The 13,579-nt window shown below is 44.4% G+C and overlaps 1 protein-coding gene across 5 annotated transcripts in view; it reads left to right on the top strand.

Annotated features, from left to right (window-relative positions):
• LOC133498950 (cAMP-specific 3',5'-cyclic phosphodiesterase 4D-like) overlaps positions 1-13,579 on the top strand; it is a 235,066-nt gene that overhangs the window by 183,794 nt on the left and 37,693 nt on the right. For all 5 annotated transcript variants that reach the window (XM_061816319.1, XM_061816317.1, XM_061816316.1 and 2 more), the window contains one exon: positions 10,082-10,273. In XM_061816319.1, the coding sequence (XP_061672303.1) occupies positions 10,082-10,273 (192 nt within the window). The remainder of the gene's footprint in view (positions 1-10,081; positions 10,274-13,579) is intronic.

Below are 13,579 nucleotides of genomic sequence, written 5' to 3'. Positions count from 1 at the left end.
CCCGATAACGTGCGTTTGGCTTTTTGCTCGGGTGTTCGGGCACTTTCAGATGCTCCCATTGTCATTTTTAGCAAAGTCTGCAATAAATGTGAAATGTGAAACATTATTTTTGACAGTGCAAACATACTTCCGGGTGGACCTTTGAGGAAGAAGTTCTGCGTCGACCTTTTGTAGGTCGACTGAGCAGTTTTATTCGATTGTTTACCCCGAACTCTAGTTTATCGACGAATTATAACATGTTGAGACACACTCAATCAATCGATTAATTATTTGACCCCGGCCCCAACTTTTCATCATCTGTTTTACGACGAATTGACATAAATTCCCCAAATAGACCCCATACTTGATGAATAAAAGCATCTCAGGGTGAACATTTAAGAAGTAAATTTCAACGTGACTCAGTGATCTGTGTTGGAGGGGTTCAGGGTTCCCACGGCGGCCCGTCCAGAGTGGAGCTGACATGTTCTCCTGGCTTCCTCTGACATTCCAAAAACGTTACGTTCATGAAGACGGAATTGTCCTAAGGTGTGAAAGTGAGTGTGGCTTTTTATTTTATTTTTTTGCCCGTATGCGCCTCTGGAATTTACTGCCGCCCAGTTCGCGATGAGCCCTCCTTGTCGCCCAAAGTCTCCCGGCAAAGCTCCAGCTCACCTGCGACCCCAATGAGGACAAGCGCTTCAGGAAATAGACGGGCTTGTCATCGGCACCCCCGTTCGACCTTAGGCAAAACCTGAGGTTGGTCCACACCATGGTTATTCGTCCAACCGGGAAGTCGTAGCCTTCGCTTTCCTCTTGGGTACAGCACATAAACAGAGCTGCAGCCCGAGGCGCAACCTGCCCTGCCCTCGCCCTCGCCCTGTCTCGACTCGTCCCGTCCTTGGCTGTCAGCTCTCATTTCCCTTTGACACGCTGTCCTCTCGTGTCGCTTCCACGCCGGGAGGTGGTAGCCCAGTAAATATGCTCTTCCGCTGTCACACCGTCAGAGAGCGCTGGAAGTCGATCTCTCAATTCTCGCTGCGATCGTTTCAGCAGTGGGGAGAACGCCTCTCTTCTTATCTCCGGTCTTGATCAATGTCCGTTCATTTAGTGCTTTTTGTTCCAGCTTCACATTCACACGAGATGTGCAAATAGTGCTGATGGGTGTGGGAGATAGCTCGGCTTTTTTTTTTCCGTTAGGATAAGACAAACGCCAAGCAATGTGCTCGACTCCACGTGGGTTCTTCTGTAGTGCTCGTGTTTGTGTTTGGAATGTGTATCCGGCACCCTGTGCTAGCGTGCGCCACGCCTCCTGCCTCATTACCACAACAAAGCTGATATTTGTTTAACTTTGTACCGGATAGTACAGTGGAACCACAAAGGTCAAAAGCTGGTCAACCTTCCAGTTTGTTAGAGTTGTTCTTTCAAACCAGACATTAGACTCCTCCCCCTCGACCTTAATCTTTAATTTAACCAACGCAACCAACAAAAGTCAGTGCAGCTCTCCTTACCTTTAGGCTTTGACATGATAGCAGGGGTGGAGCATCTTTATCAGAAACTCCAGCTTGAAAGTGACACTGGATCTTTGACCAGCTAATGATGTCATAAATGTAGACTGGGCGGTTATTATGTACAGGTAAATTAGCCACATTTTGTGACATCACAATGCAACAAACGTCAGAACAGCTCACGCACAGGCACTTCAGAACTTGGTAATTGCACAAAAGATTAACGTTTCCCACCCAGTGGTTGGCAGGCACTCCAAAGACACCTTATTTTGTTTTATGTATTCTTAAAAAGAGAGAGAGAAAAAGAAAAGTGGCCCAAGGTCTCCTCTTGGATGGAATACTTTTCTGTTGGTGTGGTAATGGATAGGCTGACAGATGAGGTTAGACTGGAATCCCCTTGGACTATGATGTTCGCAGATGATTTTGTGATATGCAGTGAAAGCAGGGAGCAGGTGGAGGAACGATCAGAAAGACGGAGCCACGCACCGGAAAGCAAAGGAATGAAGAATAGCTGAAGTAAAGCAGAATATATTTGTGTGTGAATGAGAGGGGTGGAGGGTGAAGAGGGAGGCTACAGGGAGAAGAGATGGCGAGGGTGGATGACTTCAAATACTTGGGGTCAACAATCCAGAGCAATGGTGAGTGTGGTAAGCAAGTGAAGAAACGGGTCCAAGCAGGGTGGAACAGTTGGCGGAAGGTGTCTGGTGTTCTATGTGACAGAAGAGTCTCCGCTAGGATGAAGGGCGAAGTTTATGAAACAGTGGTGAGGACGGACGGCCATGATGGATTGGTACCGAAGAAACAACAGGAAGCAGAACTGGAGGTAGCAGAAATGGATAGGATTAGAAATGAGCTCATTAGAGGGACAGCCAAAGTTGGATGTTTTGGGGACAAGGTTAGAGAGAGCCGACTTCCATGGTTTGGACATGTCCAGAGGCGAGAGAGTCTGAGGATGGAGCTGCCAGGCAAAAGAGCGAGAGAGAAGAAGACCAAAGAAAAGGTTGATGGATGTTGTGAGGGAGGACATGAGGACTGTGGCTGTTAGAGAGGAAGATGCACGAGATAGGCTTAGAAGGGAAAAAGATGACGCGCTGCGGCGACCCCGTACGGAACAAGCCAAAAGAAGAAGACAAAGACATCCTGAGAAGTAAATACAGGAGGCTCTCGTTCTTTTCTCGTGCTGTCTGTTCTTTGCCGTCTTGTTTTGACTGGTGCGTTCAATGCTGCGTGGCTTTAACAAGACTTTTATGCTCCAGAGTACAATCACCTTCGTTTTTCCATATTCTTCTTTCATTTGAAGGGGGGAAAAAAAGGTGGATTGAAAAAGAACCGCAAGTCGATCATTTGAGGCTCGCTAAACGGAGCTTGTACATGATGTAGCGGGATTGGACAATTGTAAACAGCCTGAATCTGACACAGACCACTTTTCAATGATGGCATGAAAAACATACTCAACCTCACGTCCCGCTTGTTAACTTTTTTTTTTTGTACAATTTCCTCACCTCAAACTCTTTCCCAGGTCATTTTGGACTCTTTTTGGGTGTCAGCGTCAACCGGTGTTGTCACGCCTCTCCCCAAGTTAGAAAGCAGAAGCAACACATGCCAAGATGAAGCGTGGAAGAAAAGGGATGTCTGACTTGGACTTGAAGTGCCTGCGTCTGGACTTTGTCTGCCGCCAGCTGACTGAGCGACGATGCCGCTCGCACGCGCGCCGGGCCCGTTTTCCATTAGTCGGGTCGGCGTCTTTAGATTCCGAGTCTAGCAGAACAGGTTGAGTGCGTGACCTTTATGTGCATGCGTGTCACGGCTGAACGGCTCATCTGAATTGGAGCGTCGACAGTCAGCTTCCACGCTGCGAGCGGCGAGCGTTGATTGTTTTGAACGCTCCGTCTGACGGAACAGGACCGACCAGACGGAGCTCGACGACACCATTGGCTCCGCTTCACTTGTATGCTAATTTCGTCACCATCGACGTGGCCATTGGTTGTTTGTGTTTCAAGAGTGTTCCAGCACACCTTACACTCCAATGAGATCCACTATAAGTGTAATTCCCATTTATGAAATGTTTTTGTGATAGGTGTAGCGGCATGAGAAATATGACGATTCCGTACTTTGGTTTTAAGATCACGGAGCAAACAAAGCTGCTTATCTTTTGTGTAAATATGGGCAGGTTTCACATTGCAGTATTCAAATTATTAAAACCGCAAACCGCTGGCAATAAAATCTCCTATAGTAATGTTTTTAGCAAATGTGAGCAGTTGTGCTATAACACACCAATCACATTGATTATTGTTTTGGTTGCACCGGAAGAGGCCTGGAGAGCCTGTTTAAGTGCCACTGGAAATTTGAGTTTGCGCCACGCTAGTTGATTTTTTTTTTCCCCCGTCTTTTTAACGAAACATATAAAAAAAGCATATTGGCTAGCTGGGACATCTGCTAACCCGAGGCTGGCAGGCTTTGTGTTTGTTTACAAAGATGATTAGAGGCTAAAGCGGGATGGGCACACTTTCGTGCTCAAGGGCCACGTTTGAGTTCCAAAACAGATGAAGGGAAAAATGTAATTTCCGCACTAAAAATAATGGTTTATTCAAATTTTAAATTGTGCTATGTATAATTTATTGAATTCATATTACTGTTCATGGGAGAAAATTAGAGTAGTAATTAGTAGTAATAGAATAGTAATTAAAGAGAAAAGTATATGTTAAAAACGCTTTACTTAATTACTTACAATAATTATTAAATGCGATAAATGGATTACAAAACAAATACTGTAACTGAATGAATATATTTGAATTTGTTTGAACTAAATAAACCCAACAAATGTGTCAGGATCTTTATCGATGAAAATGTTTGGCGGCCTGGATTGAATAGTACAGCGGACCAGAGGAAGAGTTGAAACGCAAAAGCAGATACATCCATTTTTGATGTTTCTATAGATTATGCAGGATTTTTTCGTTGTTGTTTCTATAGATTATGCAGGATTTTTTTGTTCATTCTGTAGATTATACAGAAACCAGATACCATTACATGATGTACCTTTTCACCCTAAAGTGTGATTTTGAGAGTAGTTTGCAGCGTGCTGCGTCATACACACTCATGTGGATACCGTAAATCAGTGGCGTCAAAGTCATTTTTGTCGCGGGCCACATCGTAGTTACGGTTTCCCTCAGAGGGCCGTTATGACTGTGAAAGCATAAAAATCTTTAACCACCTCATCATATTTACACGTGAAATTTTGAACTAGTTTTGGAATCAGAAATCAGGCGCAATCGGCTTTTTCAGCTATTGTTGATGTTTGGTAGCACAAAAATGCTTGCAATATCTCAACGACATCATTTATGATGTGACAATTTGAAATTTTGGTCTAGATTTGAACAAAAATCAGAGTTGATAAACGTGTTTTGCGTTCGTCGGCCACATATTATCACGGGGCGGGCCTGATCTGGCCCCCGGGCCTTGAGTTTGACACCTGTGCCGTAAATAATGCAACTTTGCACTTCAAACGGCAAACGAATACTTCGGAGAGATTTCCTTTCGACTGCCGGTTCTCATGCGCGTGTGTCTAAGATTGCGCCCGGTGAGTTTAACCTCACACTGTTTGCGGAGTGTGTGGAAGAGTCCATTTCAGCCGAGTTTCCTGACATCCAAGCGCGCAACTTGAGTCGCGTGGGAAGCGTTGCGACTGCGTTCGCTATGTACGGGCCGTTGTAACCCGAGCTTCCATTTTTGGAGCGCGCTACTGTCCTCTCAGAAGTGACGGCGGCAGATCGCCGTCTCGCACAGGCAGATTAAAGGCGCGTCTGGAACTTGCTGACTCTTCAAAAGATTTCCTTCCCAGGCCGTCGAAGTCGCTCCTTGTTGGGAAATGTCGAAGAGCTTTGTGACGTGTCGGAGAAGAAAAGAAAACCTTCCCATGTGTGTGTGACGTCCGAGCTGGTGCGATACTGCAACGGGACATTCCCTGTGAGGGCGTGTCTCAAACACGCATCAATGAACACACGACATACAAGCAAAAACTGCAAAGTCAAGTTACAGCTGCTGCCATTTTATGCAGGGAGGTGATATACTCGATCAAAAAAAAGTGACTTTTGAATGGGATGTAAAGCCACCTTTGTTTGACAGGAGTAAATTGTAAAGCGTTGGCCTCACAGTTTTGAGGACCCGGGTTCAATTCCGGCCCCGCCTGTGTGGAGTTTGCATGTTCCCCCCGTGCCTGCGTGGGTTTCCTCCAGGCGCTCCGGTTTCCTCGCACATCCCAAAAACATGCGACATGAATTGGACACACTAAATTGCCCGTAGGTGTGATTGTGAGTGCGGCTGTTTGTCTCCATGTGCCCTCCGATTTGCTGGCAACCAGTTCAGGGTGTAGCCCGCCTCCTGGATATTGACAGCTCGGATAGGCTCCAGCACTCCCGTGACCCTCGTGAGGATAAGCGGCTAAGAAAATAGACGGACGGATGGACTTTTACATGTAGTGACGCTGTCTTGTACAGGATGAGTAAAGGGAGCATCTGAAAACGATCCTTTATAGGCAAAACTCACCACATGTGGAAAAAGTGGAAGAAGGAGGCCCGGAAAGTGTTTTTCAGGTGTGAGATCACGACATGACACCGTAATTGCTAGGTTTTCACATCTTTCCCCAATTTTTGTATAGAACATCAAAGTGAAAAAAAAAAGTCAGGGGGGGTGGGGGGATGTGATGTCATGTAAAAGAGCTTCTGATCCGACCTCCATTGGGGAAAATTTCCACAGATAAAAAATAATAATAAAAAAAACAGCTTCCATTACTTCCCCCCCAAGGCAGAAAGTCGCAGGCTCGGCTTTGTCCCCACATTCCGCGTCTGTGCTGTTTATACAAAATTGTGACGCAATTGTGACTAACTCGGAAAACAGAACTTTTGGGATGCAATCCCTGAAAGTTCTGTCTAGACTGAACTGTGGCACGAGGTGGGTAAAGAGGAAAATGGCGGCTTTTACAAAAGGGAGAATCTCAGGTTTATGGTACGACCTCATAAGGCACAAAATTGTTGGCTCATAATAATAAACTTTTACATCTTAGCGTGGGGTAGTGTGAAATGTAATTTTGATTCCTTGTATGTCGACTACAACGCTGACTTTGACTTTGTCCCCATTCTGTGTCAGTGGCAATGATACAGAGCAGCAACAAGACTGTGGAAGTTGATGAGTGCCACCAGGATTTGAGTTTGACATGTAAAGTGATCACATTTTCAACAGTTGCATTTCAGCGTAACTTTTCAATGCTGACAATTCAACCGGCTACGATTCGCTCTCAAAATTTCACCGTCTGTGCCACCAGGCAGAACACCCAGCCAAACGCAGTTACACTTTCTTAGTCATGTGACGTCGCATCCTAAGAAAGCGTCACCGGATTGGCTGAGTGTTCGGTTCTGACCTGACGTAACCCTGCCTTGGTGGCACAGTCGGTGAATTTTAGACAGCGAATTGTAGCCGTTTGAATTGTCAGCGTTGAAAAGTTACACTGAAATGCAACTGTTGAAAATGTGACCAATTGAATTTTAGGCGGTGAATTTCAGACAGCGAATTGTAGCAACTATTGAAAATGTGATCACTTTACATTTCAAATTCAAATCATGGTGGCACTAATCTTACTTCCATACAAGATTGACCAGAAAATAAGTGTTGAAAACGACGACTTTTTCAGACAGCGTGAAGGCGGCTTGTGTGCGTGTGTGGTTTTGTAATATATCCCTGCCCTCATACTTTATTTGGGGTGTGGAGGAATGTGATACAGAAATGCGGGTGTCTGAGACAAGTCGGATCGACACGAATTGTGTGTGTGAAGGAGAGAGAGAATGCGAGCGCTAAAGAGAGGACAATTCACTTGGCCTTTCCTCGGCAGCCAAAGCTGACACTCACTTAGCCGCTGCTGCCCAGACAACAGAGGGTGCGAGCCCAGTGTTGATGTGGGAGGGGGTTGCCATGTCCCGTGGGGGTGTGCGTGCGAGAGAGACTTTGGCGAGCTTTATGATACCATATTTAGTTGCTTTCAGTGCTTGTCCTTTTGCACACTGAAAGACAGTTAGGAATGTTCAAAAAAAGAAATAGAAATGTAATCGCCGTCACCCGTTTTGTCGTGTGTCACGACCAGCTGCTTTCGTTACGTCTTGGGCAATTTTTCACACTTGTGTGACTGTCAAAAGTTAACTGTGCTTATTTCAATGACATTACAAATATGATTATTTTCTGTGGCGCTTATTTGGGAGGAAATGTCCTCATATCCCCTTTTTTGTCTATCCATGATCAGTTTTATTCAGCCTCAAGATTGTCCCGTTTGTTAACATTGATATTCAGTGAATGCGTGAATCCTACTGAATGTCGATTTTAGCAGGAGGTTGCATTGTATTGAATACTTATCATGCTTGCCAAGATGTTTCTTCTTTACCAAACTTTTTTTTTTCTACGTGTACTAAGATTTCACTTCCTTCAAACATTTTTCTTCCTTGAAAATAACTTGAAAAGCCACATTGTATTACCGTTTATGAGTAAATTTAGCTTAAAATAAATACCATAAATGCAACAGTTTTGACTGATGCTGTTTTAGGAAATGTTGAAGTGAAACTTTTCTTTGGTGTTAATTTTGGTTAAATGAAGGAATATATACCTTCTGGAATGTCATCATGATTATTTTTTGTTTCTTTTAAGTGAAGTGAAGAACAATTCCTGCGCCCACATAGTTTATGATTTCCTCGTTGCCCGTTCCAAGCGTCCACGTGTGTCGCGCATGCCTCAGCACGTCCCCGACGTCATCGTGTAGCGCGCGCACACTCCAAAGTACGTCACGCCGGGTTAAAGACGTGCCCTCATCCATAATGAGGATGATGATTACGCGCGGGGGTGGGGCCCACGTCACGGGATACCCCCGCCCCCCTCCCTCACAACCAGATGGGATTATGGGGTGGGAGCTCAGCGACCCTGGCACAGTTGCGACACGCTTGGGCTGGCAGGAATCGCCCCAGAGATGAAGGCGCTCGTGAGGGTGTCGCCCAGGGGGCGAACGTCGGCTCCTGCAACTGTGAGGCGGTGGGGTCCCCCCATGGAGGCCTGGCCAAATGTTTCCGCTCAAAAGCCTCATTAATTTTATTTGTTTTTTTTTTGTTTTTTTTTTTGAAGAGAGAAATGGGCCAGGCCTTTTGAATTTTTTTTTTTTTTAAATGTTAAAAATAATTCCAACTGTATTTTTAATACTGTACTTTGATAAATACAATTGTTTATTACATTTGAATTCTTTAGTTGAATGTTTCGAAAAATATGAAAAATAGTTCTAATTGTATTTCTAATTCTATATTTTGATCTATATATTTTTCATTAGATTTTAATTCTTTAGTTGAACTATAAGTAATGAAACAAATAAAACATGTAAATCTATTCACCATTTTTTTTCTTTTACGATCTATAATTAATATTTTAATTAACTAGAAGAATTTTACAAAAATTCTTTTGACAAATTTTATTGAAAAGAAATAAAATACTGAGTAAACACAAAGTTACAGGAGTCTTGAATTAGGGGCGACACGGTGGATCAGCTGGTAAAGCGTTGGTCTCACAGTTCTGAGGACCCGGGTTCGACCCTTCCAAACATCCAGCCAATCCAATTACGCTTTCTTAGTATGTGACGTCAGATGACCTAACCGCGATTGGCTGGGTGTTCGGTTCTGACCTGAAGTAACCCTGCCTGGTGGCACAGACGGTGAATTTTAGACAGCGAATTGCGGCCGGTTGAATTCTTAACATTGAAAATTTACACTGAAATACAATTATTGAAAATGTGATGACGTTACATTTCAAATTCAAGTCCTGCTTTCTGTGGCATTTCAAATTCGAATCCTGGTGGCACATATTTACTTCCATAGTGCGGCCGTTTGTCTCTATGTGCCCTGCGATTGGCTGGCAACCAGTTCAGGGTGTACCCCACCCGCCTCCTGCCCGTTGGCAGCTGGGATAGGCTCCAGCACTCACTGCGACCCTCGCGAGGATAGGCGGCAAAGAAAATGGATGGATGGATGGATGGATAGATGGAGTCTTGAATAGGAAAATGAGATTAAAGGACAGATCAGGCCATATTTTGCCTAACCCCATCATTTTGAGTCATGGAATTTTGGTCTTTATTGTTATTCTTACGACTCGCAGTAAGGCAGCGACGACGCTAACCAAAACAGCAGCATCTACTGTGGAATGTAAACAGAATCCTTCCATTTTCCTTTGCACGTGACCTCATCCGTTTTGAGGGTGAGTTGCAGCGAGCACACTCGCGCTGGAGCTGCTGTCGGCCACAGTTTACGTCCACGCACTCACGCGTAGACAAACTGTCAAGTTTATGTTTGTGTTTAAAGCAAGTTATTCAGAAAAGTTTTACATGCAATCTCTGTATATTAGAATTTCATACACAGTTGTACAAGTGGATTTGTAGCATATGAGTATTGTACTCACTGTATACAGAAGAATAATTAGCTCCTGATCTAAATCAGGATTGTGTGGCACGTGCCAGCGTTGACGATGATAACTAATGCACGGCTCCGTTGGCATTTCTTGTCGGCGTTCTCTCTTTTTCTGCGCAGTTTCGACGTGGACAATGGAACTTCGTCAGGTCGCAGCCCGCTGGACCCGATGGCCAGTCCCGGATCGGGTCTCATCCTGCAGGCCAACTTCGTCCACAGCCAGAGGAGGGAGTCGTTCCTGTACCGCTCGGACAGCGACTACGACCTCTCGCCCAAGTCCATGTCCCGAAACTCCTCCATCGCCAGCGACATGTAAGCTTTCCTGCCCATTTAAAAAAAAAAAAAAAAACAATAATCTTATCTGTGTGTGTTCCCCTGTTGGACTGAAATATATATATATTTTTTGCTTGTCTGAGCGTGTGTCTTGAGTGTCACAGCTGGATATTAATCAGCACAGATCATAAAGCTGCCACATGTGGTCACCTTTCGGAAGTGTGCATGAACAACGGCCCGCCGAATGGTGTCACATCTATTCTTATCGCATATCGCGCACACGCTGTGCCGTGAACTATCATAAATTTCTGCTTTGACAGCCGCCGTTGACACGCGCCTCTTTATCGACTCACAAGTCCCGCGCCGGCAAATCCGATAGGAGTCTCGAACATTCTGCCTTGACCAGGAAAATGAAGCAAGTTTTTCATCGGCGACGTCTCCTTTGTATGTTGATAGCGTGCGCCGCCGCTGTCCTCCTGTTACATGAACCCGTCGTACAGGAAATTTAATTATTAGTTGAAAATGGACCTGAAAATGGAGAAGACGGGGGGGGGGGGCAATGAATGGGTGAAAAGTAATGCGCTGAGACGCTTAGCCACACTTACCACTGCTTTTTTATTCCTGGCATATTAGACGTCATATTTTCAGGATACACTATTTGGTACGCAGAGAATTGTAAAATTGCTCCATATTTCTCAAACCAAATATTTGGCATATTTTAGATTAATTGTCAGATAATCTTTCCAGGGCAGCTTGGTGGAGCCACTGTAATAGCGTTGGCCTCACAGTTCTGAGGACCCGGGAACAATCCCGGCCCCGCATGTGGGAAGTTTGCATGTTCTCCCCGCCCCTGCGTGGGTTTTCTCCGGGTGGGCACTCCAGTTTCCTGCCAACATTAATTGGACACTCTAAATTGCCCCTAAGTGAGATTGTGATTGGGGCTGTTTGTCTCTGTGTGCCCTGCGATTGGCTGGCAACCAGTTCAGGACTGCCCGATGACAGCTGGGATAAGCTCCGGCACTCCTCGCGACCCTTGTGAGGATAAGCGGCTAAGGTGATGGATGGATGGATGGATGGATAACCTTTCCAAATTTTAAATCATAGTATTAGTGCGTTATTTAAACATGGGTATTTGGAGTTTAAATTTCAAAAAATAACAACCATAGTTCCCGGCCGACAGAGCGCACTTTGTTATCACCCAGTGGATTTGTCAAGGAAATACCATTTGGTACATACAAAAGTTGCATCTGTGTAAAAGCCGCAAGTGCACACTTTGAAACCCGCGTTGAAACAGGAGATATATACAAAGAAACACGGTATACAGAGAGTTTAACGCGAGCACTGCCACGCTAGCGCCCCACTAACAGGGCCGGTTAAAAATCAAAACATACCGGTAAAAATCACTGAGGCACAGCAGTAACACGCTAGCGCAGCGCTAACAGGGCCGGACCGGTAAAAATCACTTCCTCTGCACATATATTCCACCGGTCTCACTCTTACCTTTTCCGCTCGAATGCCCCCTTGCGGCCGTTAGAAAAATGCCCAAATTAGCCGCATCACCGTATAAACCGCAGAGTTGAAAGCGTGTGAAAAAAGTCACGGTTCATAGGCCGGAAATTACGGTAAATGCAATCGCTCTAAGAGATGATAAAATACTGAAAAACAAAGATATATTAAAAGAATACTGTATGTTTGAATTTTACAATTAAAATTGTCACAACATTACAAGAATATATGTGAATTCTACTTAGAAGTCAAAATATATTCTTATAATATATTAGTATATTATATTAATATAGTCATAATATTACATTAAAAAAGCCATATTGCAAGATTAATGCCAAAATACAATTATTTATAGTGTATATTGTTTTATTGATTTAATGTTTTAATATTACAATAATGCTGGAATTTTGTCATTACGCGATTAATGTTGGAATTTTATTCTTAAAATGTCAGAATATTACAAGAATTGCGCTGGAAATGTGCAACTAAAATCTTGTCATGTATTAAGAGTGATGTTAAATCTACAAATGAAAACTAGTAATATTACAAGAATAATGTCAAAATTTCAGTTTATGGTTTAAAAAAAACATAATATTAAAGTGTCTTAATTTTTTCTCTTAAGAAGTCATAATTTCAAAGGAATAAAATCAGATTTTCATGAATTAAAAAATTTATAATTTGGCAAGAATCATGGCAAAATTAAAGTCATAATACCATGCCAGAATGTACAAATTGGGCTCCCAAGAAAACGCAACATGAATCGTATTATTAAGGAAGAAGCGGTGATATTTGCAACTAATATCCAAATCTTCCAAATTGCCCTTGTTTTTCAAACGAGGACCGCGACGTCACCGTCACGTGTATGTTTTTAAAGCCTCGCCGGGGGTCACGTGATGCGCGCGTTTCACGTGTCGGCGGTGCGGCGCCCCGACGGACCGCCTGATGGAATGCTGGCCGTGAGCTTTGAGGTCAGCGGCACGAGTGCGCGTGACTCACGATTTCTGTCGTTGAAATTCCTTCTGAGAGGCAGCGGAGCGCGTGAAGGCCGCTCACTCGTCTCCCGTCCTGTTGGTTTTTTGTTTTTGTTTTTTTTTCCCCCCGGAATCCGCAAATAACGTTCGGGGATAGGAAATCCTTGTGCGCGGAAGCTCGCGCTGCGTCACCGCCTTTGTAGCCCCGCGGCACTTTCTTGAAGCTCGGCTTCCGAGTAACGTGTGCCTAAAGCGAGCGGCTGCCTACGTGAAGTCAACGTGACGGAGGCCGGAACAGACATGAAACTCATCTCGTTTGATGACGTCGCCGCATTCCCCTCACTCTGACCTTTTTTTTTTTTTTTTTTTTTTTAACGTCATTTGCTTGTCCACATGCTGCAGCCGACATTTAAACGCGTGTGTGCGCGTTTGTGTGTATCAAATATTTGTATTCTAGACTACATTCATTCACTAAACTGTGACGTTCCATCCATTTTCTTAGCCGCTTATCCTCATGAGGGTCCCAGCTATTATTGGGCAGGAGGCAGGGTACACCCTGAACTGGTTGTCACCCCATCGCAGGGGACATACAGACAAACAGCCGCACTCACAATCACACCTAGGGGCAATTTAGAGTGTCCAATTAATGTTGCATGTTTTTGGGATGTGGGAGGAAACCAGAATGCCCGGAGAAAACCCACGCAGACACGGGGAGAACATGCAAACTCCACACAGGCGGGGCCGGGATTGAACCCAGGACCTCAAAACTGTGAGTCCAACGCTTTCCAGCTGAACCACCGTGCCACCTCTGTGAAGTTTTAACTATTAAATAAAAATCTATATTTTTAGGATTACATACGTGAATCAT

This window comes from Syngnathoides biaculeatus, chromosome 4 (assembly GCF_019802595.1).
Source record: "Syngnathoides biaculeatus isolate LvHL_M chromosome 4, ASM1980259v1, whole genome shotgun sequence".
In the NCBI taxonomy this organism is placed as follows: Eukaryota; Metazoa; Chordata; class Actinopteri; order Syngnathiformes; family Syngnathidae; genus Syngnathoides; species Syngnathoides biaculeatus.
The sequence above is the reverse complement of the archived record's forward strand: the minus strand, read 5'-3'. Positions and strand labels throughout refer to the sequence as shown.